This window comes from Strix uralensis, chromosome 3, assembly GCF_047716275.1.
Source record: "Strix uralensis isolate ZFMK-TIS-50842 chromosome 3, bStrUra1, whole genome shotgun sequence".
NCBI classification, from domain to species: domain Eukaryota; kingdom Metazoa; phylum Chordata; class Aves; order Strigiformes; family Strigidae; genus Strix; species Strix uralensis.
The window spans coordinates 74,531,289-74,558,444 of NC_133974.1; the positions used below are offsets into that span (position 1 = coordinate 74,531,289).

A 27,156-nucleotide genomic window follows, 5' to 3' on the forward strand; every position below is an offset into this window, starting at 1 on the left:
CTGAATCTGTAAAATGAAAACCTGAACTTTTCTGATCGCTTAAAAGGGTAAGAGGACTTCACATCGTCACCATCAAGATGTGCATTTCAGAATGCTTTTAGACTTGCTTGGAAACATCACCACAGACAAACCATTTCGCCTTCTGTGCTCCTTAGGCGCTACCCACTGCCAGCCCGGCTGCTAGCACTTCAAGCACACACCACTCTGCTCATTACAAAGCACATCTCATGAAAACTTAAGCAAAATGAAACAGCCTCTCTTTTGGCAAGGAGTCACTGCATGCTCCAGCCAGCAGGAAAAGAACTGGTTAGGAAGGAGTAAGCTCCACTCATTTCAGGAGAGATCTGAATTTTTATTTATTTTGCCCAATCAAGAGCCCTTCAGCATAATGACACATTCATATACACATATATGAACATTTTTTCTGAAACATTAATGTATAATACATTTTAAATTTAAAATACCAGCTGCACAGGTATTTTTATTTACAAAAATATTCCATACTTAATTTTTTAACTTTGTTATGATGACATAGTTCAGTTCAAGTACATGTAAGTAAAATAACTCTATGCAATCTAACATAGTTGTGTTTGTAACAGTACAGTTTGCAGTTCATATGAAACTATATTTGTAGACAGATGGATTTGCAACCCTACCTAAATGCATATTCCAGTAATCACCCTCAGAAGAGCTAGTGGGGCTCAGCAAGACTTAACTGAAGAGTAAGTTGCAATGAACAAAAAGAAAAAAGAAAACACACATGTACACACTAAGATATACATAAACGAGAACTGCTACACATCAAGCATGCTTACCCACAAGTGGGCAATGTTAGAAAAATTTACTGATGTTTTTTTATTCTTCCCCCATGGTGCTGGTACAATGAAACAGTAGCATAACTAGAAAGCAGCATGTTTTCCTAGTTCTAACCACTACAGATAGCAGAGCTCAGGTCTAAAATAACACAGTACTGCTTATTTACAATTCTGTTTTAAAAGGGAATATTTAAAACATGTTCCCACCCCTCTCCTTTTGCATCACCTATTCCTGAATGGTGGTGGTAATCCACATACAACTCCTTACATGTTTTCAACTGAAACAGTTTAACTTCTAGTTATTATTTGCCTGGTAATATGTAACTTAGGTACTAACAAAAAAACCCACAAGTGTCAAAGTAACCTACAGCTGTAGGACTTAAACTAGGCGCTTTACATGGAAAACTAAAGGGAATACTGATTGACACCTTTCATTTGATTGTTCTATGTTTCTGTCTTGTTTTTCCTTCCTCTTCTTGTTTTTAAAAATGAACGCCCGTATCTTTAAGCCTAAACTTTATAAAATCTAAAAGAACTCAGAAACACAGTACACTCATCTGACTTGAAACAGTAATAAAGTAGATGACATACAGCACATCTTTATAACATGCATAAGAAGAAATTGGCCCAGCTTAACTTAGCCTTTCAATGAGAACTGAAATAAAATTGGGTTAGCTGATTTGCCTACACTACACATCTTTTTTTCCATTTTACTTACTTCCTCCCCCTAAATATCATTAATTTCTGTCTACAAAGTATCTGAAAATTTTGTGGTAGTAGCAAAGCTATCAACATCCACCCAAAAAGAATCACATAAATTATACAGGATATTGGCTAGAGTGAGAAAAGGTTCAACCAACAAATTACCCTGCAACTCAGAGGGAGGCAAGGCACTGCACTCCTTCCCCCCCGCACTGGACTTCAGCTGCTATCACTGCCTGCCCAGGTATGTTAAACCATGATGAGAAAGAAGAGGGCACTTCAGCCACAGGCTGTAAGTTTTCCAACACATGTTCAGTATACAAAATAAACCCCTGATTTACATGTAAAGAGCTGATGTGTAATCAAGATTCATACATTACTCAAAGAAAATATTTATTGGACAAACCTCACTTCAGTTTTGGGGAATTTTAAAAGTCCAAGAGAGCTGAAAAAAAATCTTTCATGTGTATACCTAAAGAAATAAAGTCATAGAAAACTAGTCAGCCACAGACTGCAGCTGTTGAGAAAACTTTTACATTAGGTTAATTTTCTGAATGCATTATCTCCCCTCTCCATACTTAGGGAATTGTTTAAGAATGTTCAAAATGGGAGGTAAAAATAAGTATGATTATTTTCCGCAAAGCAAAATGGGCTATTTGTTTTCATTGCTTAGTAACTGTATCATCTCGATATGAGATATGAATGTATTCATAAGCTTAAAACAACTTCTTCTATGGATAATATACATACTTTAAGTACTTTGACTTAAAAATTGAACGTAAGTCTTTTTAAAATTAAAGGTAGAAGTGTACATATAAAAATTATTTAAAACTAAAAGTATATTCTTAAGCAGTATGTATAAATATAACAGATTTTATTGTATTATCTAGTAACAAATCTGAAAGTGTTGCAGAAATTTATAAACTGAATGCTGACACAGGATACGTGCCCTCCATTAGATTCTATATTGTATATACTTGTATATACATATTTTGCTAAGAAAACACACATTCTAAATAATAGTCACATAATTAGCAAATGTGCCTGAAAGTAATCTGTTCTGAAGTCTTTATTGAACGTGTGTGTTTATATACAAATAATGAACCTGAATTGCACAAATGCAGAAAAAAAAAGGAATAAAATACTATGATTGAATTAAAGTGCAGGAAAAATTCAAGTTTAAAAGTTCAGGTAGGATCAGTGCCATTAATTAAGCAAAAAAAGAAACCCAACCCCAAACCCAAAACAAGAAAAAAAGAGAAAAAGAAAACAAAAAGGAAAAAAAAAGGAAATGAACTTGCTTCCAAAAATCCTCCTTTGGATGTAGCTTTCCAGCATCACCTACCATGCAAGTATCACCTCAGGCAAAAATCTTTGCATAAAGACAGACAAGGAACACAGCTATATATTACTGTATTTTATAGCTGACTGTTTGCTGAAGAGCAAATCACTGGAGATGCCTGTGGTGTAACACTTTCAGAATTATTTGGAATGCACGCATATTTACACATATCAACATTCAAAAGTTAGTCTGGCAGGACTAAGGTGAAGAAAAGCTTCTTCAGTTTACAGTTTCTAATGAGACACACTACATATAAACAAATAGGTAGCAGCAGTTTCTTACACTTCCATCAAAAAAAATAAAAAAGTAATAGCTCAATTGTATTTTATAGTTTTCCAGACACTCTAAAAAAGTTTCACACAACTAAAATGCTAGCGAAAAAAACAGGGGTGCTTCCCCCCCAAGAATTGCAATATACTTTGCTGTACAAAAGGTGCACCACCAATAGCAGAATAAGATGCAATGATGTGTGTACGATCAACTTCCTTCCACAGAGAAGGAAAAGAACGTTTTAGACTAAAATTATACATAGCCCCTTTTATTGACCAAGAACCATTTGTGTATTGATCTCATGAGCAATCCTTTCATTAGTTATCCAATCTAGAAGCATGCTCTGAACATATGCAACAGAAAAAGGATTCAACTGTGAAATTCTATAATACCCAATGAGCCACTACTCTTCTTGTACTGGCAGATGGTCTCTCATTGCCTCTTATTTTTTTTTGCTTGCTGGTGGTTGTCAAATGTTTCTTGATGAGAAAGTTAAGTATGCTTTCCTTTCATGCCAAGGGCATCTTCCAGTGCACTGATACCACGATCTGCTGAAAAGTACTTTTGCCATCCTCTCGCCCAGAGCCTGACCAGACTAATTTTCCAGGATTTTGTTGCCCTGAAATACAGTTCATCTTCACCAGGTCAAATAATAATCAGTCATCTGAATTCATAAACATGAGATAAGGAAGGGGACAACTGTCAGCTAGGGTATTTTATTTTGGAAAAAAAATGAATAGGAGTTTATCTAGTTTTCTTCTAACCCGGATTTTTAACAAAATGGTGTTAATTTAAATATGCATTAATTAGACACTAAAAAAGAAATTTACATGCAGAGGCAAAAACTGTGTGACAAGCTGAGTTAAGTAACTGGTGTTGACACAGCCTCAGTAGGTAAGGGACAGGGCCATCAAGAAATCATAATGCTGCCTGTTCAAATTGTCACATTCTCATCTGTTAAGTTCTTTGAACAGTGGACATGGTATGGCATGCCCTCGTACTGGCAACAGAATTTCCTTGGCTTTTTAAATTAAACGTCACTATACATAAAATCAGAAAATTTATCAATTTGTGCTACCAAGCCCAAACATATTTGCCTGTCATTTGAAAAATTGATTAAGAACCATCAGTAACTTCAATATTTTGCACTCTTTAAGTGCTTTGTAAGGTTGCCTTATCTATGTACCTGCAACATCACTTTAAAATACAAATATAACCAAGGTTTTGCTTTGGGAACATTCAGAAAGTGTGTGAAAAAAACCACACAGAATGTGATGCTTGGAGAAGCAAACCCAAATGATTAATTTCAGACAACGTAGACCTATTAGCTTCTAAGTACTCCCCTTTGTAAAACAAAACCTGTCAGTAACTATGTTGAGGAAAAAAGTCTGAATGAATTTTTGAAATGCCAACATCTATTTTAAGGAATCCTCTCTTTTATAAAGAGCTCTGGTCATTCCCACTGTTACAACTTTAGTGCAGCAGCTGTTAACAAGTTAGCTCAACTATATTATTTACCTCACCCAAACTGAACATTATTTCACCCATTCCTGAAGGTTTTTAGTGGACACTTACCACTGCCCACATTGAAAATACTGCTTTAGAGACTAAACCCAAACTTTAGGCCAACTGCCTTAGGTGCTGGGTGGGGCTGAGATACATACTTGTAAAATAGTTCTACTAGCAGGATTAGAAGTTTGCTAAACAGTATACTGACAATTATTAACTATTAGATGCTTGCCATTATTCATGCATCAGCACCTCCATGGAGTGTGAAACTGTTTGAAAACCTGAGTCCAAGATTATCCAATTTCATAGTAAAGGACTAAAGGGGCAACTAGAACTTAAGTAAAACTATCTCAGCTATTTTAATTAATGGCTGTAAAGATACATTCTGTTAAACATTTATGAAAATTTACAGCATGAATAGAACCCACAGCCAATTCTAAATGTTATAAAAACTGAACCAGTAACTATTTTTGGCAAAAAATAATATTTAACTGAAGTTTAAGTATTCTTACCACAATGAAGATGTTACCACATTTCACACTGTACGGCCATAACACAAATGAAAACTCCCAGTATGACACATTCCAGTCATATTATTCACTTAACTTTTTTAATGCAAAAATTGTGCATTCTCTTGTTTTGCACTTCACAGAATATGATGTGAATACAAGAATACTAGAGCAGGGGTCCAAGAAAAGACTATGCACAGGTCAACTATGTATACAATTTTCAACAAGAAATCTTCCAAGCTTCCAGCTTTTCTGATGAAAGAAGTGACAGCAAACTTCAACTCTTCTTCAACGATAATGGTAAATATAGTGAGTCCTAGAGAGGGTAAGCGTAAGTTAGCTACTGTCCAGCAAGACAAACAACTTTATTCCAGCTCTTGGACCCCTGATTTATTGCCTCTCCTCACAGGAGGGTATAACACTGGCAGCAATTACAGTAGCACAAAAACTTTTGGCATATGAAATATTAACACAGGATTGACCCTGCATTGCCCCTGCCCACCTCACACTACGTTTTCCCTTTACCCTCTTTTCCACATGTTCTAGTTACCTTCTCTGTTCCAGCTATCAGCTAACCAACAGCTAAGAAACACTCAAGTTTGGTTTTTTGTGTGTGTTTCTTTTAAATATAAAGCTCCTCAGTTAAAGCCATGACTGAGGTAAAACAGTGTGTGATTTGTGCTAGGAAACAACAGTATCCAATGGTGAATACTCCTTTAAATTTCAATGGTCCTGCCAAAATTAATGAAAAAACAAGATTTTTTTTCATCAGGACAAAATTAAACAGATGTAGTTGATGAGCATCATCAGAATTGGTACCACTTCTTGTCTTTGTACTTCAACATCATCTAAAAAACAAAAAACAATTTCCAATTACTGTTACTATAGCGTAGCAAAAAGTACAACAAGACAAACAAATTATATGCTTACAAAGCAACATGAGAAAGAGGGACTTTAAGGTTTCTCAAAACTGCAACAACAATGTTGTTGAACACTGAGGGTTTAGCATGATGAATTTTCTAATGGTAGCATCACTGCTGCTGATCTGGACTCAGAAAGAGACATTTTTGGGGGGAATGGAAAGGTTGCACAAGAGTTTAGGGGATGGAAAGAAATCCGCATGAACACAGAAGAGGACAGCCATCCCATGTAGTTACTGAGGAAAAAAATTACCTTGGACTCGTGGGGTTTGCATGCAACAACTGGATCTTAAGAAACACAGAAATCTCACAGAGCATTGCTCTTCTTATCTAATTCAGTGACAAATTCTTTAAGTAATGGGAACTGAGCTGCACTTTTGGAAGTCTACATACCACTCATGCAGAGGGTATGCTCTAGGCCAATGTGCCACACGACAAAACTGTTTACATTAACACTTAATCATTAGGAGTAATCACTGATAGATAAAAGGGAAGTGTCCTTTATCAATGATATTGCATTCCCTTTAGATACCTCCAACATACCTTTGCAGAAGTCAGTTACTTGCAAAACTTGCATTTATTCCACAGAGAATCAGTTTAATGTTGTTTAACATGTAACAGACTCACCTCATGAGCGTGTTTAGAGAAAGAATCAGCACTGTAAAGCATGGCTGCAGTTTTTTCTTCTAGTTCTCCTAGTTTCTGTCCTCTTTCATCTAGTGCCAACCGGGCTCGTGCTAGTTCACCAACTACACCAGATGCTGCTCCTTTGACACCTTCAATACCCCCAGGCCCTGGAATATGCTGGGCAAGACTCCGTGATGCTTTCCCAGATGCCGATTCTCCAACTGGAGGCATTTGCAAAGCAGCAAAAACAGAACAGTAAGGTTTTCTATCATTATTACACAAATACCAAATACCAATGTAACTAGTTTATAAAGAGGCACCATTTCTTTGCATGGACACCAAGCACCTAATAATAGGCATAACTACAAACAACAGTCACTACTCAATGTTACTACATGCTACTATTTAGTAAAATAGAGATTTTCAAAAATATTTCCAAGTTTCCAGGCAGGCTGTAAAATGATAACCTTTTCACAGCTCAAGTGTGAAATTAAAACTCTCTCAACAGTGCTGGCATCACAGTCATCAAAAGAATTGTGCTGGTGAAGTGGTTTTTAACAATATAGCTTATTTCACATGGAAGGTGCTGGGAGTTCAGCAGACAAAGCAGGAGAATTTTGAAAATAGAAGCTGCGGTCAGTTCTGGAAGTGCTCTGCTGGTGTAGCCAGCCAGTACAACTCCACCAGCTAAAGTTTCCTTTGATGAAAGTTCAATTTTAGGTGCAGACACCTGAAGATTATGTGTCTATGCTCTCATTATTGTAAAGATCTTGTAAAAAAAATAATGTAATGTAAATCATGAAAAGGCAGTACAGCAGTAAGAACAAATCAGCTCATCCTAAAGTAAACACCCATGAATTTTCAGCTGAACAGCTCCTAACTCCAGTGACTGCACTGACTACATCTCCTTTGCTCATAAAGGGACCTCAGGCACCTACTTCAGTCTAGACACTTAATGGACATGTCAAGCTCATGCTTGAATTGTATACTCTACAAAAGCTTGAGTGAAGGCCAAAACATTTTTGGATGTTGAAGTCAAATGAAATATTCTTCAACTCTTTTTTTAAACAATGAAATTATGGTTTAAATATTTTCTTTTTTTCACCTCTAGGAAAAAATTAACAAGGTTTGCTGCAATATTTCAAGATTTTCTGATTTGATTTTATGCTTCTAGGAGGAACAACTTAGATTTTAACTAACACTATGAACACCTTTCTGTGAATTCCCAAGAATAAAAAAGAGAAATAATTTCACTTATTACAGATTCTGATGTGACCCTCATAGTAAATATGACTATTTAAAAGACATTTTCAGATGTCTTCTGAATTATTGAAATCACTTTCAGGCTACAATTCATCAGGCTGTTTTCTCCCATTCGATACTGTTTTCCTTCTGAAAATCTGAGCCAAAACATGAAAACTTGAAATAACGTAAAGAAATAGCTTCTAAAGTTACAAGAGTGCTTTTCTGTTGCCATGAAAAGGCAGTTTTTCCTTGCCCCAGTCACTCTAATTGTAATTTGTGCACACAGATTTCTCTAACAGAATACTTGATCAACCTTTTGAAGTATTACACATATATAAATACAAATGGTATTTTTAATGCAGGAAGTGACCTCTAAATATTTGATATTTGTTCAAAATGTACAGGCACAAGTAGTAAAGACTAATTTTTATTGGATTTATTAGAGGAACCAATAAAAAAAGAAAGGATTGCCAAGAAGCCTTGTCTGTTTTAACAGCTATGTTTCATGTTAAAAAGGCAACAGTTCTTACAAATAAACTTGCATAATATGATGCTTCCTCTAGAAAATATCTGAATAAGTCAAAATTAGTTTTCTTTAATATATTAAAATTATGCATGCCATCACAGTAAAATAAACTGTAATCAAAAAACAATGAGAAAATGATAAAGCAATAAAAGCTTCACCAAATCTGAATTTTACTGTCCTATGAACAGAGAACTGAATTGAACTATCATACAGTTCTGTCCTTGCTCTCATTACTAAGGCATCTCTGCACAAGTCAAGTGAGGAAAAAGAATCTATCAAATGAACTGAAGTAGAATGCAGTTTTAATTTTCTCACTGTCCAGAATAGTCTTCTCCAGAACCAGCCCCTTTCAGTTTAACAGCATTAAGAAATTCATGGACAGTACTATACACTTCATAAAGATGAATGAAAATAAGATCAGCTTTCTCATTTGTTTTATAAGCTACTCCTGAATAAATGAGGTAAAGGTGTTTGTGAGAAAACAGTACCAAGCTTTTCTGATCTTCTTGGCAAGGTGAACAACACATAAAAGCTATGAAAGTATTTGTCATTCCCTTTTTCACTTTTCTTTCTGCAAATGTAATGTTCTATTAACACAGGTAATACATTTCTCAAGGATCACTGGCTTCCTCGGGCAGAAATACCAGAAAAATAACTAATACTAAAAACTTACATAGTTCTTCTCTGTCAAGTGATTGTGCCCCACCTCCAAACAGACCTTTAAAGAACCCCCTGTTCGGTGCTTCTGGTGTTTCTACAGGAGTGAAGAGCTCACCCAACATTTCCTTTACAGTGAAGAAGAGACAGAAGGCATACATTATTTCACAGACAAATTAATGGAATACTCTTTCAGAGTATTTATTTTGTGGATCTGAATTTCAAAAGGAACATGCTTTAATAGGCATCTGCCTTTGCAAAGTGACTTAGGAAATAAAAATAAAAAATAAAAACATATTAAGAAATCTGTCCAAACCATCTGTTCTGATAGTTGCAAGCTTATAACTCAAGAAATTCAGTAACATAGAAATGGGTTCAAGTCAAGCTGTATTTGCTTCTCAACTTAGGCAACACTCCTGATTTTGTTCTTTTGAAACTGTATCTACAAATACTCATATCTACATATGGTACCAAAGCAGAGCTTCCAGCCTGCATCTCTGCTATTTCAGTATTCTATATAACTTCCAAGCTGAAGCATGACTAAGAATCTTCTCAACCCCTGAAACATAATAGCTTCCTTCAAGTATCCCAAGTTAGCACTCCCCACTTATGTCAGCCTTCACCTCCACCAGCATTAATTGAACAAGGGAGTTTTGTTAACTGCACATGTTAAACAAGGAAATTGCCTATCGATCAAAAAAATAAATTAATTAAGAAACTGTTTCAAATACAAGAGGATGGATGAAACAGTAAAATTTGAGGATGGATGAAACAGTAAAATTTAAGGATGGATGAAACAGTAAAATTTAAGGATGGATGAAACAGTAAAATTTAAGGATGGATGAAACAGTAAAATTTAAGGATGGATGAAACAGTAAAATTTAGGAGAAGTGATTCATCTCAAATCAGACTCTACAGTAAAAAAAAAATCAAACCATGAAAGCCAAAGTGATTGACTTTATGACAAACTTAATTACTGTAAGCATCGTGAATCTAGAACCAAGAACCTCAGAGCATCTCTAACAAAACAGTAATGATTTTTTTAATTCATTACCTGAAGATTTTCACATGTTTCTTGACTGTAGGTGAGCCTCTGTATTTCAGTTGGTGAGACAAGATAGAGTGCTTGTCCGTTATTGGTGAAGCAGAACGTTCTGGCTATCCGCATATTGGTGAGTGGCAGGTAATATACATCCAACAATGGCCTTAAACTTGGCAAACTTAAGAAAAAGAATCAAAAAAACCGTTAAATATAGCAGGATTGTCTATTATTGATCAAGTGGCTAATTTTTAACTAGCCATACATTATTTTTCTCTTCACCATATGCGTTAAGTACCACATAAACAGGGTATCATTTAATGCAATTACAAAATCTCAAAGCATAAATATGAGATTTTTCAACGTAGCACCTCAAAAGTTAAACATCTGCATCCCAGAGGCGTTCAAAAGCATCATTTAAATGATACTCTGAGAAGTAAATCAGGTTAACTTAAAACATTATTCAGTAATTACGAAGTATTTTGGTAAGTATCTGTCAAAAGTTTACAATTAGACACCCTGCCTCTTCTCTCAGGTGAAGAATTCTTCCTTGACTAAAAATACAAGTGTAAAAGGACACTTAGAAATACACAGGGGTGTGCTTTCAAAAGAAAACAGAATTCAGTAGCTTCAATCTTATGAATTACATCCACCTTTTTTGTTTGCGTATTTAAGAGGGTGTCCTCTTAGAGCAAAGTTTGCTTACCTTGTATTTTCTGCACGTGTAACTGCAGTACTTACTGCATCAAACTACTAAACAGATGCAGTGCACTCAATCTATAACAATGCTCTTACTACCAAACATCCCTCTCCCTCAAAGTAATAATACAAGAAGAGACTGAACATCTGATGTCTTGATAAATAGAACCGAAAATAAACCGTTGTCTCAAAAACGTCCACTGTGAAATTTTTGTAAAAACAAAATTTACACAAGATGTTAGCTGCAAATGTACCAACAATACATTAAGCAGCTTCTGATGCAGATACCATCTGCATAAGATTACTATTTCTAGAAACTAAAAAAAGCACTAAAGGGGCAAAGTGAAGCCAAAAGCAATGAAAAAGAAAGATGTAGTTACTGCAACAGCAAGTGTTGAGGTTGTTTTTTTTGTATGATACTGAGATTTCTAAATGTTAAGCTTACATTTTACAGATTGTGGATTGTATCTTAGCAAGATACTTCATCTATGACAAACAAAAGGAAGAAGAACTGGTAACATGACTTTGGAGGCAAGTTCTACAGGTAAGAAACAAAAAGCAATATTCTCTTGTAAGCAGATCACCCAGAAATGACATTTCTGCCGTGCACGTCTCTAAAATACGAAAATTCCTAAGAGTGAGTTAGTAACAGGGAAGTGCTTTGCTTCAGACCAATGGAAGCACAAAACATCCTTACAGCTTCAAGACAAAACACAAAAACATTAGATCGGATAGGACAAGCGTGACATCCACGATAGCATTTTCACAATATCAAACAAATCTGTAACAGAATTGTTAAGTCCTATCTAAATTTATATCAGTAGGTAGTATTGGGCATCTTGGGTATGACACAATGCTCTGAAAACTTTACACAAACAGCACATTAAGTCCGCTTCCCAGCAGCAGATCATGCTTATGAAGTGACTTGGGAGTTCAACTTTCCTACACAATGTAACAATTCAATGTTTATAATTTAGCACCTACTTCTATGCAAAGCTAATTAGAAAACAGAATGAATACTGATGAAAACAGGATTTGTTTCAATATATGGTACCTGAACATTACTAAGTTCAGTTTTAATTAGGGAAAAAACAGTGCTTGCCCTGCAAAGTGAGCAGCATTTCGTAGAGATGTTTAGAATATATGCTGGGATATACATCAATGGGGTTAACAGACAACAATCAAAACTTATTTTTTAATTGTTGTAGGCATCAGCTTTAGTTTTGTTCCTAACAACTTCCTGAAGAAGTATATTTTTAGAGAATTTCCCAAGCTGAGAGCTTGTTTTTGCAACCTTAAAAATAACCTTTTAGGAATTTTACCGGCACAGTTTTATAATGCCGTGTTCCACATTCATCTCAGCATTAGCCATGACTAAAATGTAGGTGCAAGGGTACAGGTATATACACACTGCTGTTCAGAATAAAACAGCATTTGGAAATATTAAAGAAAAGGGACATGTTAAAATTACATAGGTGACATGTAAGTATATTCAAACATTACTTTTACACATTTAAACTCATAACTTAAACCCCTTACTTTATATGACATATACTACAACTGCTAGCAACTAATCTTGACTTTATAGCCTGAGTTTAAGGCCTTTAAGACATGAGCAAGCTACACAACAAAATGGTAAGCTTGAGGCATGAATGTGATGCAAACAGCTGCACAAAAATATTCAGAGTCGTGGTCAGGTACCAGCTGAACGTCTGACTCAAGGCAGTTTTCTCCATCAGGGAGTAAATTCACCTCTGAGACAAACTTCATCAACTCACAGACCTATATCACATGTTTGGAACTATCTGTTGAATCATGGTAGCTTGAGCTAAGTGGTGAACTTTTTCATGTGTTAAAGGCATAACTAAGAGGAATGCATAATCAAAATTATCCAGGCCCAACTGTTAGAGGTTCATCAACACTGAGTGAGTGTAGATTTTTTATTTTATTTATATTCTAATGGAAAAGGAAACTTTTTATCTAGCAGAAGATTATTTTTTCTTTTTATATTTACGTTACTATCAAACAGGTCTTACCTAAAAGTCATAATATGTCCATTGGCACAGAAACATGCAAGGCAGATACTGTTACTCAATGACACCATGTCTCCACGAAGAACAAAAGAAGTCTCTGTTATGTTTTGCTTATAAATACAGTTCTGGGATGGCAGTGAGATAACTTTTGCTTGCTTTTCTGAACATATCACTGCATATTGGTTTTCACTGATTTCCTGAGAGGAAGAAGGGGACACTGAGACAGGTCGTCGCTTTTTTGATTTATCTTTTTCATCTTTATCTTCAGCAACATTGTGTTCTCTCCAGGGTTCATGTGCTGGTGGGACCAAAGATCCTGTGGTATCCAGAAAAGCCATTCTCAGAATTGCCCCTTTTAGCCTCAGGATGGTTCCTAGGAAAAACAAGTAGAGCACATATCTAAACCAGTTCTCCTAAATTGTCTTTCAAGCCACAACATATTGCTTTAAGAAGCTAGCACAAAAAAAGAAAACAAGAACTTAGGCTTGCCTCTGTAGTAAAACAGACATACCAAAACCTTTGGAGGTTTATCTAAAAACCAATGAAGCAGGTGCAAGAGCACATATTCAAGAAAACGTTAAACCAGTTTTCAAGAGTTAAGTGTATGCATACTCTTCCTTTAACTTCAACAGAAATGTATACATTTAAGTGAGCCAAGCTGGAACGCACATTTGTTCAAAAAGTTCAGTGTCACAAATGCAACTCATTTCATTCTCTTCTGAGGAGTACACAGTGTGCTTAAATCAACAATAAGTGTTATTAGTCAAAGGTGAGCACCTCCTTTTTCTTTAATACAAATGTGGGTTTTTTTGCCTCCCTGCAGTTCACGCTTGAATCTATCTCTCTAGCACAAAATGGAAGAGGAACAAGTTTTCCCTCCCCTCTGTTTAAATCATTGTCTCTGTTTCTTATTTTCTTACATTTCTTATTTTACTTACATTTATTCACACATAAGTAAAAACATGAACATTTGTTAAGTACACAAAAAAATCATACACATGGCAGTATCTTTTAAGGCTTATGCTACAGATGCAGTGATTAAACATACTGTCTAGTCTCCAGCCTTGCCTTTACAATCAAAGCTGAATACTGCTGCCAATACCAGACTTGATAAGCACAATTCACATATATGGCCTAGAGGTCACACTATTCCTAATCACTATTTCAATCAAATAGCATTGCAATTTGCATGTCCTGATACCAACAACTGTGTGAGCAAAGTGGAGCAGAACAGCATGTTCTGCATGAGACAGCGGTAGCAGGAAAACTGAATCTATGACTAACAGCATATTCATCAAACCATTAATATGTGACTACAACAAAATCAGTTGCTGTGTATCAGAAAAAGAAGATACAAGATGTCTCACAGCAATACAAAGGAATATTTTATCACTAATATTTAAAGCTAATTGTTCAATATACAATGCTCAATTTGTATTCCCTTTTCATGATGCAGGAAAAGCAAAAGTTTTCTACTTCATGACCAAAAGAAAAATTGAGCATTTGAAATACTCTTGTCTTCTGCTATCTCTGTTTGACAATTGCCAGGTACTACATTAAGGAAAGCAAACATGCTTTTCTCAGCAAGAATACATTTAAGTGGTATTTTTATATTATATGAGATCACATTTTCAACCTTGCAACTTCAAAACTAGTAATGAAGTAACCAATCTAGATTGTTAATCTTAGTAGCTAGATCAATGGAGTATGTATTAATTTTTAATTAATCCATACTTCAGAAAAACAGTTTCTTTAAAAAATACCTATAAAGAACAACAATACTTTAATCAAAGTATACTTTAGCCCATCTGCTTTATACATACCACTAGGAGAAACAATTACTGGCTGAAGAAGTCTTTGTTCTCCTCCTGGGGGTAAGTTCAGTACAATGACAAGCACTGTACCCAGCGTGGTCCCAACCCACAGGCATGGGGAAGGTGATGTATCAGACTTTCTTGTGAAAGTCTCACAAAAATGAAGAGCTGAAATTGCCTCGCGTGTCTCTTTATCAATGCTAGTAACACTAGAACTCCGGGATCGGCTGAAAGAGTTGTCTTTGACATCTGAAAATAAATCAGTATTAATTAAAAAGAATGGCAAAATGCAGGGATTAACAGAATACAGATTTTCTTTTTTGTTCTTTAGCATGAAGTATATACTAACTACCATTCTATTGATTATTGGTCCTGTATTCTTCCTTAGTCATATTTCCTTTGGCCCAGTTTTCAACACTGTATCCTGAACAAAGTGCCCACTCTTTTTGCCATTAGGTAATTGTCACGAACGTATTTCTGTCTTCTTGGGACAGAGAATAACAGTCGTCATCAAACAGGACTCCTCCTTTAAAAAACTGAATTACAAACCTCTCTGCCAATTGGTTCATTGACCAGATTAATAAATACTGGCTTCCATGGAACATAGTTTAATAATCTTATGAAGATGCAACTATTTTACTTTAAGAACTGCAGTGACATCCAGACAGCACATGTAACCTGTAATGACTCATAGTAATATTGTCCCACTTTAGGAAACTGTATGGAGGAGCTAACAGGCTATTTACACACACCCAAACTTTTAGTAAGAGAAACATCAAATGCTACCAAATGCCACATGGCACTGGTATGCAAAGCTGAAGACTTCGATTTTGAATACTGTAGTGTAGTGCCAGAAACGACACTAAAACTTTTCAGGAAGTCTTGCTCACTGCTTAGCAAATAAGGTTCTCTTAAAAAAGAGTGAATTCTAATAGTAACAAAACACAAACCAGTAAACATGCTGCTCCGTTCTAGCTGCATGCTGTCTGCATATGTGGCGATACTTAAAACATCAGCATGTCTGAATTTAACTGTGCATTCATGAATTAATGTTTTACTTCCTTAACTCATCATTCCAAAATTTAGCACAAGACAACCCTTACTAGTAAAAGCTTGATGAAATTTATATCATGACTTTAAAAAAATTAAGTTATGGTTTTGGATCTTTGGGTAGGGTATAGATGCAATTGTCATCTTTAAACTAGGATTAAGATCTAAAGATAACATCTAACCACATACTTTCTGGAAGTATCACTATGCTAATTTCATTAAATTATTGCAAAATGTTCTACAAAGAACATCTAACATGCGTTTGAAAAAACATACAAACTAGATTTCAACGGACTAAGTACAGACATCTACTCAGCACACAGTGAATCTTCTCAGGATACCTGTCTCATTCCAAGAAGGTTACAAAAATTATTGCCCTGCTGAATTTTTTTGTTGTCCTGCTAAGTCAATATTTATTGTCCTGCTAAGTCAAATGTAAAACATGGGTTACAGAAAGAAACTAGGTCAACCACTCAGATGTTGACATCGTAAGTTTTCACATTTAAAAAAAATCAAATCCAGAGTAAAACAATGAAAACAATTACTTGTTTTTATAATTCTTCTAATGACCACAAACTCTTAAGATGCTTGGTTCTTCAGGCTTGAATATTTACTAACTTAATGTTTTTCCAACTCTAACATGGATTAATCAGTCTAAATATATGTTAACGGCAATAGGCATAAAATTAAATGTGCATTTGTTGAGTTACATCTGGTTGAATACTTGAAAAGCATGTGTACAAATTCCAGAAACATTGGAATGGACTGGAAAAACACCATAAAAATTAAGTTGCCAGACAATATGGGCATTGTGGAGAGTGAACAACTCATTCAGAAGAGAGAACTGAAGGTAAAGAGTTTAACTGCTTTAGTGCATATTATTTATCCTGAAGTCAAAGAAGAATCTATGGTTTGTTAATGAATTAGTTTCAGATGAAGAGGAAGGAACAAGTGTGATGACCCACTACACACCACTTCATCAGAAGGATGGAAAGATGAGGCTCTTTTGAGCAACTAAACCAAAAGACTGGACCTAGTGGCAATGGTATCAATCATCTGGATTACAACATTGAAAAGCAATGGTATAATGCAGACCAGAGTACGTCCAGGATAACTTCTGTTTTAGAAAGTGGAGGATAAATACAGAAGCACATACTTTGGATTTTGGTTTGGCTATTTAGGGAGGAAAAGGGGTAGGTTAAAGATCTAAAGACAGAAAAGTAATTTGAAAGAATGAGATCATGGAAGAGTAGGTTTCAAGAAGCCATGGAAAGAAAGGAGAAAAAATGATAAGGATAATGACCTTGGGAGAAAGACATTCCAGCGATCTCCTAGAGCCAGTAGATACGGGCACATAAGTGACAAAAAAAATACAGGCAATGTTTGAACATAGCTACGTGAATGCTATCCCTCTAGGAGAAAAGACAGAAGTAAAAAAAAAAAAAAAAAAAAAATTGATTGCCTAAGTTATTTACAGACCTGAAAACCTAGAAGAATTTTACACAGAACAAAATGAGGCATCTGAGTGCAGGTACCCACACACATGCGAAGTCAAGCAAAACCAGTCAAAGGCTATTAGAATGCAGAATGTATAAACTATTTTATGAGTATACAAGAAGTGAGATGACAAAAAAATGCCATTATTTCTGTAGAAAGAATAGTAAATATTAAATGCAGAAAATGCTGAAACTCGTTCAGGATCAGAAAATGCTGAATTTCAGCATTCTCTTTTCTCCGGTCTTCATTAAAAGAAAAGAACACTTCTAAGTACTTATTGTTATCAAAGAACTGGGAGTAAAACAGTAGAATTAGAATGAATTGGATAATATTTAAGTACAAATGTGTTCCAGTTTGCAAAGTATGATAAAATTCACCCTAAACTGAAATTATCCCTAAGCCATTAGTAAACATAGTAAGGATGAACAGAAACAGATTGAAAAAAATCAATTTTTTCTGCTCTCTCATGCAAACAAGGCTACAGTTAAATCCCTCTAGTTCTCAGCACAAGAGTTTTAGAAAGATGAGGAAAACTTCCAAGTCCAGAGAAGATTAACAGAAGCCCTCCTAGATTTAGACAACATAACCTAAAAAAGGAGAAGGAACTGAATTTTGTAAAATAATCTGAAAAAATAAAGATTAGAGATATGATAACCGCTTTTAACAGCATAAAAGATGATCACAAAAAGATAGGGAGCACTTGTTAATGCCTGTTCATTGTGGAAAGGACAAGAAAAAGTAAAAATGGAAGCAAGGAAGATTAAGTAACAGGAAATTTATCTGACCATAAAACATTGGAACTTTCTGTCTGGGATTTTTTCTAAAAACTTATTTATTGGAGGCTCATGCATAGATCAGAGGTTAAATTGTCAGCATCTGAATCTTTGCCATAGCAATGGATTAAAGGATCTCTGAAGGTTCCTTCCAACTTCACGTTTCTCCGAGTGGAGCATTTCGCAATTATAAATTTTAAGTCAGGGTGGTCTAGCTCGGTTTCAGGATATCCCAGGGTGCCATAGGCTCTTTCCTTGCTGACAGCAGTTATCAAATACACAGCTCTGCAGCTGCCAGTCTGATCCCGGTCTCTCTTCTGCTGGGGTTGTGGTAGCAATTCTGCTGGAGGTGGTGGAGCAAACTGCGGCAGACAGGAGGCAGCTTTCACATTCAGGCTGCATCTACTGCTGTAGGTCCACAGCTGTCCCCCATCATCTTTAGAGAACAAGACAGGGGAGCTGGATCTGATCTACAAGCTGGCAGTGAAAGTACTAAAATAAATAATAAATCTACTCATTTGTATGCTGTTTTAGTTTTGCAATATAATGATACTACAGACCTCACAACTGAACCGCTTCTTATATAAAAAGTTACTGTGCTTTTTCAAGCAAAATGAAATTCTCAGACTGATCATCCATCCAAACAGCTGGATATTACTTTCATTTAGAGAGAGTGGTCACAAGACAATTAACATTTGTAAAACTATGTCCAACTATTTGTTGAGTGGACCTCAACATATACTGTTATTCTTAAGATACTTTATTTTTCAATTTAAAATGTATCAGATGGTTCTAAACAGGCAGCAATTTTCCTTACATTACCTGTTTATTCATGCTTTTGCTATCACAGCACTACTGATAAAGTGAATGACAGAGGCCTAAAAATTATGATGAAAGTGCGATAAGCCATGTACAAGATTTGCAGGCTTACCTTATGATGACAGCAATGTCATTTTGTGCCTGAGAGCCCCCCAAAAGAGTGGAATTAATATTTTAGTTCTACACTTCAGATAAATGCAACATAAAGTCATCATAGTTTACATAATTTAGGACTCTAATGTACTCGCATTGTATAAAACAGTTTTAGTAAAAATAAAATCAACTATGTAAACTTACCTAAATCAGGCTTTAACTCAGTTGGCAAACTTAGCTTCCTGGACATCTTTGCTGAAAAGTGAAGTATATCTTTTTTTTAAAAAGAATAAACATGATTCTGCTGGCCTTTATTTGCTTCTTTCCCAATATTTAATATATCATTGTTTATTACATTAATTGCAGTACTTAACAGGATTTCTACTAAAGCAGAGCCTCACTTCCACGAGGGAGTGGTGCAAAGTAAAACATGGAAGATACCAAAATCCCCAAATATATCGTTTTATTACTTTTGCCAAGCTTCATTTCTCTTCAAGATTCAGGCAGAACTTGATTGGATGAATTTTGCTTTGGCTCAATCTCAAGTTTTATCTCCTCAGGTGAGAGGACAGAAAACAGACTGTTGGCTATTGCAAGAATGTGCACTGAAGTTTACATAAAGTTAACATCCCATCCCCTCTTCTGCCCTATTTTCTGATCAAACCCGAGATATTTAAAATAGAAAAGAGATGATCTTTTAATCACACTAAAACTTTAATGCACATGTGTAAAAAGCTAGTAATCTGAGACACAATCCGCAACCTTAGAAGAATGACATTACACAGAATAATTATAAAATCAACAGCATACAAACACTTGCAACACTATCAAACAAAAGATAGTATAATTTTGATAATACTGCTGAAGTAAAAAATACCACTTGAGCTCATCCCTGACTTGGAAAATTCTCTTTATAGTAATGGAAATCTTCTGGTCCATTTAAAATGCAGTACAATACTAACAAATGCTGCTAGAAAAGTCACTAGGAAACTAGTAGCCATACATCCCTCTTCCATCTTTCTTTCATGAATTACTGAGGAAGGAATAATTTTGATGTAGCTTAATTACTAGACCAGGGCTAGACTCTGAATTTATTTCCCAGACAAATTCTTGATTTTTGATATACCATTTAATTCTTCACTATCTTGTAATGGTAATACTTCTCTACCTAAAGTAGATGTTGAGAACAGCCTAATTCTGGAGTACCTTGTAATGGATACCAGCCATAAAGCAGCCCGAATCTTGCTGCTTCTTTCCACTAAAAATGGAGCTAACTTATTCTAATTATCATTTTAACAGAAATCATTCTGTTTTCTACATATCTTGAAGAACAGCATGTGATTTAAAGTTACTTCTATTCCTTCAAAAAGTGAAATACTTCATTGTATCATCAATTATGCTCATCAATATTGCAAATGCTAGTTATCTGAATAGTTGAACAGTTTTATTCCTGTCACACATTATAAAAATTTGAGAATAAGACTCCAGAAATAATCTTCTAATTTCCTTCATGTGTCAATGTTACAAAGTATGTCTTATTCAAATTAAATTGACATTACTTACTCTCAGACTAAAATGCTAGTCACTTTAACTTAGTGCAGGCTGAAACTGAAAAAGGCAGACTGACTACGTGTTTTCTACCCTTATACTTGCATTCACGCTGGCATCTGTCTAGCTTAATGGCAAGGCCAAAACTCATCTAAATGAAGTTTCTGCCAAGGGTTGTTCTCAATAAGATCAACTCCTGTTTCAGAACAGAGCTCAGCTATACAAACAGAAAACCATGGTACAAAACAGCACTAGTGACCAGGAACCCATCTTTTTTGCTCTCAGGTTGAGTTTACATCAGCTTGAAAGAGATCATGAAACCTCATCTGGAATTGTCAGTTACAAGACAGGCACTCCTCATCATAAGACTTGTTTTCTGTATTAGACACATAAATCATAAAAGCCGAGATACTGAACAAAAGCTCAAGTATGCACACAGAAAATAATTTATTTTTGGCTTTTCACAGCTTTTACCATGTGTGAATACCTGCAATGATTAATTAACCTAGCCACTTTGAAGACCTGAGTGGTCACTTTTGGCTTTTCTAATACAAATGTTTAACACAATTTTAACATTTTGGAGAAAACTGCTCCCCACCAAAGATAGTAGGTAACAGATAATATAGCAGGTAATAACAAGTACAGGCAAATGCATTGGATTCTAAGAGTCAATTCACAGTTTTAGCTTTTTGGTTCTTAGTGAAAGGCCAGCGGTGTGAACTAGGTTGATAAGGTAAAAGAAATTTGTCAGACATCATTTTCTATAAATGCTGAACTATGCCTCATTAATAGGACAAGAGGATACATGGATTGTTAAAAAGGATGTCACTGCTAGAAATCGTGAATTAATGTGTTATGCAAAAAAAAATACATTTCAAAACGTACATTGTGCCAAACCCCTCAATAATTCAAATGTAAATAGGAAACAAGAACCTATTTAAGTAGCAGTAGTGCCATCTTGTGTTTAAAGAAAGAAGTACCTAAAGATGCAATAAGAAAATAGGAGTATTTTGCCAGCTAAGTTGTTTTTAACTAACATTACTTAGTATAAAAATACCCTGCTTGTATTTGTATCTGGCTTACAGTTTACAATAGTTTTGGAAAATTCAGTTTTGCTACGCCTCAGACAAAAAACAGCAACATGCTAGACAACTACGTCACAAAAGATGTAAATCAGAGAAATGGAAAAGATAGGATAGAGATCTACAGAGTGCTCAATGTCAGGCTTTTTACTCCAGTTGTACAACAGGGCAAAGGTGATGGTGACTGCTCCTGCTAGGTGTGGCTGATCTCAAGTAGTAGCTGTCATACCAGAGTTTAAAACCTCTTTTGGTGTGGTGGTGGTTGCTGCAGCATTTACAGCCAAGACTACCCGTCTATACCTGGTGTGAGACAAGGAGGCAGAGACTGGGAAGCCGTTTGACTCCTCCTAGTAGACTGCTGCTCAAAGCAACAATGACTATTTTGCCTGTGCTTACACCTACATTTAATACTCCTCTAAATCAGAAAACCTAGAGTCATACACAGGCACACAAACATTCTCTCTGTTGATAATATATACAATTAAATAAGTAGCATATAAAAGTACGATATTAGAGAACTGCCCAAAACCAACATTCAGGATTCTTGGAGATTTCTCACAGGTCAAGCTTGAGGGTGCAGGTGTTAAAATATGAAAGGTTACCATGAATAGCATGTTATATTTCAGCATAGCAGGCTCAACCAATTCAATGAAGAAAACCTGAAGGCTGAGACATGACTAAGCTATCAGTAGAAAGCTGTGGCTTAAAAGTAATAGATACATTTTATTTGCAGGGGGTTATCCTGAGCTGATACTCTACAATGTACGGCACATCAGTTTGAATATCTTAATAGATATACATGGCAAAGCTGAAGTGTTATGCTATTGTTGCAGTCTTAGATGGGTTTTGATCCTTTAATGAAGCAAGAATCCTTGTCTGATATTGTCACTAATGATAGAAATCTGTAGAAATTAAGATGTCTCTACATAAGTTTCAATGAAATAATTAAATTGTCAACAGCTTCATATTTCTCAATGTATGTGTATTATGTTACCACCTTACAGCCCTGTCACTGAAACGATATTACTTCGCACTTTGCAAGCAGTATTCCCTTACTCACTGTTCCCACGTGACAAAAAACACAAGAGTGATATTAACAGCAACGGAAATTATCAGTGTAAATAATTCTTGTTCTGTTTTGCAATCCATTGGGCAGGTTATATTTCACACATTGACAAAGAATGGAAAAAAAACTTGAACCAGCTGCACTAAATGCCAGTGCAAAGAGCTACAACCATGCTACATACATCAAATTTATCCATGTGAATACAGTTAAACAATTTGTTTCATACAACATGGTGAAGTTAATGACAGTGACACACACATTTTACAAATCTCATTTTCCATTCACATTTAGTTAGAAATTCAGTTTAAAACAATGAAATGCAAACCCATGCAACTACTAACACTGAATAAGAGGTGTTTTACTTTTGTGGAAGAGCTTAGAATGTAAGTTCAGAAGAGCCATGCAGAGTAAACATGCCAGAGAAGGTGTAGAAAACATGGAGTGAAAAATCCATTCAGTGCACAGCATGGAACCACTCAAAACTCTAACAGAATGCAGATGAAATAATTAAGTTTCTTTAAACTTCCAATAAACTGTGCAAGTTACACAAATCACAGTATGGGCTGACTGGGAGACACTTATGAATTACACGTCAAATGCATTATTGTCTCAATTAACTCTGCGTTCAATTTACACCCTAAAGAACACATTACTTGTAAATAAATGTTTTGCTTTAACTGTGAAAAACAGTTACAATACTTTCAGTTGAAAGGCTTCAAGCTGAAACAGATGTCCAATTCTATAGAATTGTCATTAGCATATTTTATTAATACTGTAACATTACTCTGAAAAAAGTGAAAAAATAATGAAGTCGCATTCAAGCATACTTTTTTTTGCACAAGACAGGCTGTCTTAAGTTCAGAAGAGACTGCTTTGGGACAAAAGGGAAACATTACCTCATCAACAGGCACTGATATAATGCACAAGATTAAGTGTTGTTCATCTCATTAGAACTGAACATAGTTTCTAGTTAGTCTGAATTTCCTTTAAGAGAACATATTAATCAATACTCATGCAAATGATACTTTTTTTTTTAATTACAGATGAATTGATATACTATATTATTGACAGCCATTTGCTTTCTTGAATTATATTCAGGCTTCCGCTGTCTCAGAACTCATCTTCCCTAACATTTCTGTTATCACTGAAAGGAGGGCTCAACACAGTACTGAGAAAAGGGCATATTCTTGCTCTTCCTCATTCTGTACCTCAGATTCCAAAGATGACTTCATTATACTCGTATTTATCTCGCCAAATTTCGATTCTTCTCAATCACTGAATTGCGATGAAAGGGATTAATGGTTTAGGAGAAAAGTTAAATTCCCAAATAGCAAATCAAAGGGACACTACAGGAAAAGAAATCTCCTCCTCCCTAATCTTAACCAATGGTTCCAAACAACCTATGAAATAGTAGTATAGCAAACAGTTTTACTAGATGAAGTAGTTTCGACCTTTGATCTGACTAAAGAGATAAAATGAAATCCTGCTACAATGACATACTAATGTACTAAATGAAAACAAAATGAACCATCAACACAGCAATTCTGAAATGAAAATAACCATATCCCAGTTAAGGAAGAAGAGTCCCTTTCCCAAAATTAAACCATACAGCCTCTTGCCTTCATTTATTTAATGATACTGTTATCAGAAGCAGAGTTAATTTCCATTCCAATCATAAAAGGGTTCAATCTACCTGTATACAACATATTCCAAGGAAATTTTGTCACCAAATTGTTAAGACAAGTCTGGAGTTGGCAGGGCATTGCATCACTGCTGGATGCAGGCAAGTAAATGCAGTTCTGTAACAGTAATGTGGTGTACTTATATGAGCAAGTCCTCTTCCAGATGATTAAATAGAAACATGATACTACCTCTATCTTGACCATAGTAACATGGAAATCTGACCATATGGCTATGAATGCAACACATAAAAAGAAATTAAATCAGCCACATGTCCTCAAAGAGAGTGTACCTTTGCAAAAGTAGTGGAATAATGTTGTGACTTGCATAGACTGAACTCTTAGTACGGATTAGAATTTCACCCATCCAGAAAATAGAGAAGTGCAATTGTAAAATCAGAGAATTTGAACCACCAGTATCCTTGATTTTCTTAAAAATTGTACCCAGCATATTTAGTACAGAAGCAGCCCACAGAATTACCAATTAGCATAAAGAATGAAAAATTAATAACTTGATGCATTGAAATTTGAATTTTATTTTGTTTTTTGCTGCTGGGTTAGTGTTGCATAGAGTAAGGCACTGGATTAGGAACAGAGCAGAATTTTTCTAGTTCCTACCTATGTCATTGGCTACCATCTTGGAAAACTTTCTGCTTTTGGTCTTCACTGTAAATAATATTTTAATAAAAAAGATCAATCTAAGTGTATCAAAATATAAACTGAAGAAAAATAAAACTATAGAAGAGAAAAATACTGTACCCTTTTCTATAAAATTATTCATTTTTTGATCATCATCAGAATTGTTTGGTGTACCAGAACCTATGAGTGAAGACAGAATGGAATAGATATACAAACATATACCTTTGACAAAACCAATGTATTAATACAAGCTTTCAGTTCAAGGAAGATACAAAGATGTATTAAAATATCAAATAGTGATACTGGCATTCTCTGTAGCTGTACTAGATACTATGAAGTCCCAATTATTTTGGTACAACAGGAATTCTGCCACAGTAAGATCAAACCACAGAAATTATAATGCAAGGTACAATGCTGCACAGTGCAGCAAGTTTACTGCTAGAAATATTTCCCTCATTGAATAAAATGTTTACATTGAATAACTAGATTGCTCTCCTAATCATGGTTCCAGACACAAAGATTAACCTAAATTAGGACTCACAGAACACTGCTGTATGAATAAACTTAAGTTTTGGAAATTGTTGGGTTTTTTTTTTTTTTTTTTTTTTTTTTCCCAACACAGTAACTCACTGTTGAGCCACAGTTCAACTGTCCTGCAGACAACTCAGAGCCAGTGTGGACACCTGGGATTTTTCTGAATCCTTAACAGTGAAAAGCCAGTGGGGGCTATACACCACAACTTGAGGCTTACCACCATCATGAAATCAAAACACAGTTGAACTAAAAAAATGCCAAATTTAATTGGATTTTATATTGTGGAAGTGTAAAATAAGAATAGAATGTAAACATTTTGGCACTCATGAACACAAGAACTTGACAGTTTACAATGCTATACCATGTTTTATGGGTCAGATAAATGCCCCGGGAGCCTAAGCTTATTACTGCTTAATAAGTACTGTAGAAAAAGCAGGAGATAAAATTATTTCACTTGCATTTTCACAATATTTACATAGTTCTATGTTATGAAAACTGTAGGATACTCTTCTAACTTGCATAGGTAGGTAGTCCCTTTCACAGTCCTCTCAAGTGTATAACCACCCACTGGAGGAAGTCTAATGGAAGTTAGCTTCCACTTCTCTTCACCCGGGCATGGAAAGGTTGAAGAGGTGGAAGATTTCGATTGCTTGTGCAAGTGCAGACTTCAGCCTTTATTCAAATATGAACTAACTTCAAAATAGTCTCAGATAGTCAACTCATAAATTGAGGATTGATTTCTACCTCTGCAGGATAAGGATTTTCCCCCTTAACTCTGTTTCATTTCAGGACATTTGAGTTCATCTATACTAAAGTTGCCTCCTTTATTGATCTTAAAGAAATATCATAATTGCATACATTTTTAACCTACTTCAGTTAACACAACGCAGACAGGAGGGAGGGAAGGAGCTAAACAGAGAGGGAGGAAAGGCAAATTGTTAAATTTAGGATTTTTCCATCTAAATTTTGATTTGCATCTTTGGGCTTGCTTTCATTGCACTGCACTGTTAGTGAAAATGATGAGTTTTACTCTACTTCAACTCCAAATTATGAAAGAAATCCCGTAATCCAAATTAGTGTTTCAAGTTTTAGTGGTACCAGTTGGAAGTGGTTTGGGCTGACATTTGAGTGATGCTGGAGCAAGGAGAAAAAAAAGATGTAGATTAAGGGTTACAACTCATTAGCTGTTCATTGTACACATTTTATAGAAGTCTATCAGAAAGCACTTAGCCTGGACTTTAAGTGGGTCAAATTCAAATACCTTAGTAGGAATGATAATTCTCCTCTATCTTGACAGACAAAATTATTTACTCCAACTGCAGCACTGCACAGCCAAGTTGTTTACAGATATCGGTCTTGATATTTAAAAATTAAATAGGAAAGATGTACTTTATTCTAAACACTGCAAAAAATACTTGCATTAAAAATGGTACTGAAGTTGACAACTTCAGCATGCCAACGCTTAGCATTACATAGGTTTGTTATGAAATCACATCTTTTAAATTAAAATTTTCAGCCAAATTTTGCTTTAATTATAGATAAACCTAATTTACTCTAAGAAACAGTTAAGTCAAAAAGAAAATTACACCGACTTACCTAGATGAGTTTTGCACAATTTAAAGTTAACATCAAAAGACAGCAGTTGTCAAATCAGAAATAAAAATTTATG

At 35.2% G+C, this 27,156-nt stretch overlaps 1 protein-coding gene across 10 annotated transcripts in view; it reads right to left on the reverse strand.

Annotated features, from left to right (window-relative positions):
- Positions 1-331: 331 nt before the first annotated feature.
- STXBP5 (syntaxin binding protein 5) overlaps positions 332-27,156 on the reverse strand; it is a 114,435-nt gene continuing 87,610 nt past the window's right edge. For 3 of the 10 annotated variants that reach the window (XM_074862904.1, XM_074862907.1, XM_074862906.1), the window contains 7 exons: positions 19,144-19,194; positions 14,717-14,956; positions 12,897-13,266; positions 10,177-10,342; positions 9,139-9,250; positions 6,695-6,915; positions 332-5,995 (listed from right to left, as the gene is read on the reverse strand). In XM_074862904.1, the coding sequence (XP_074719005.1) occupies positions 5,954-5,995; positions 6,695-6,915; positions 9,139-9,250; positions 10,177-10,342; positions 12,897-13,266; positions 14,717-14,956; positions 19,144-19,194 (1,202 nt within the window). In that variant the 3' untranslated portion in view covers positions 332-5,953. Of the gene's footprint in view, positions 5,996-6,694; positions 6,916-9,138; positions 9,251-10,176; positions 10,343-12,896; positions 13,267-14,716; positions 14,957-19,143; positions 19,195-24,932; positions 25,134-27,156 lie in introns of all 10 variants that reach the window. The other 7 variants (XM_074862909.1, XM_074862905.1, XM_074862908.1 and 4 more) reach the window with 3 other exon arrangements.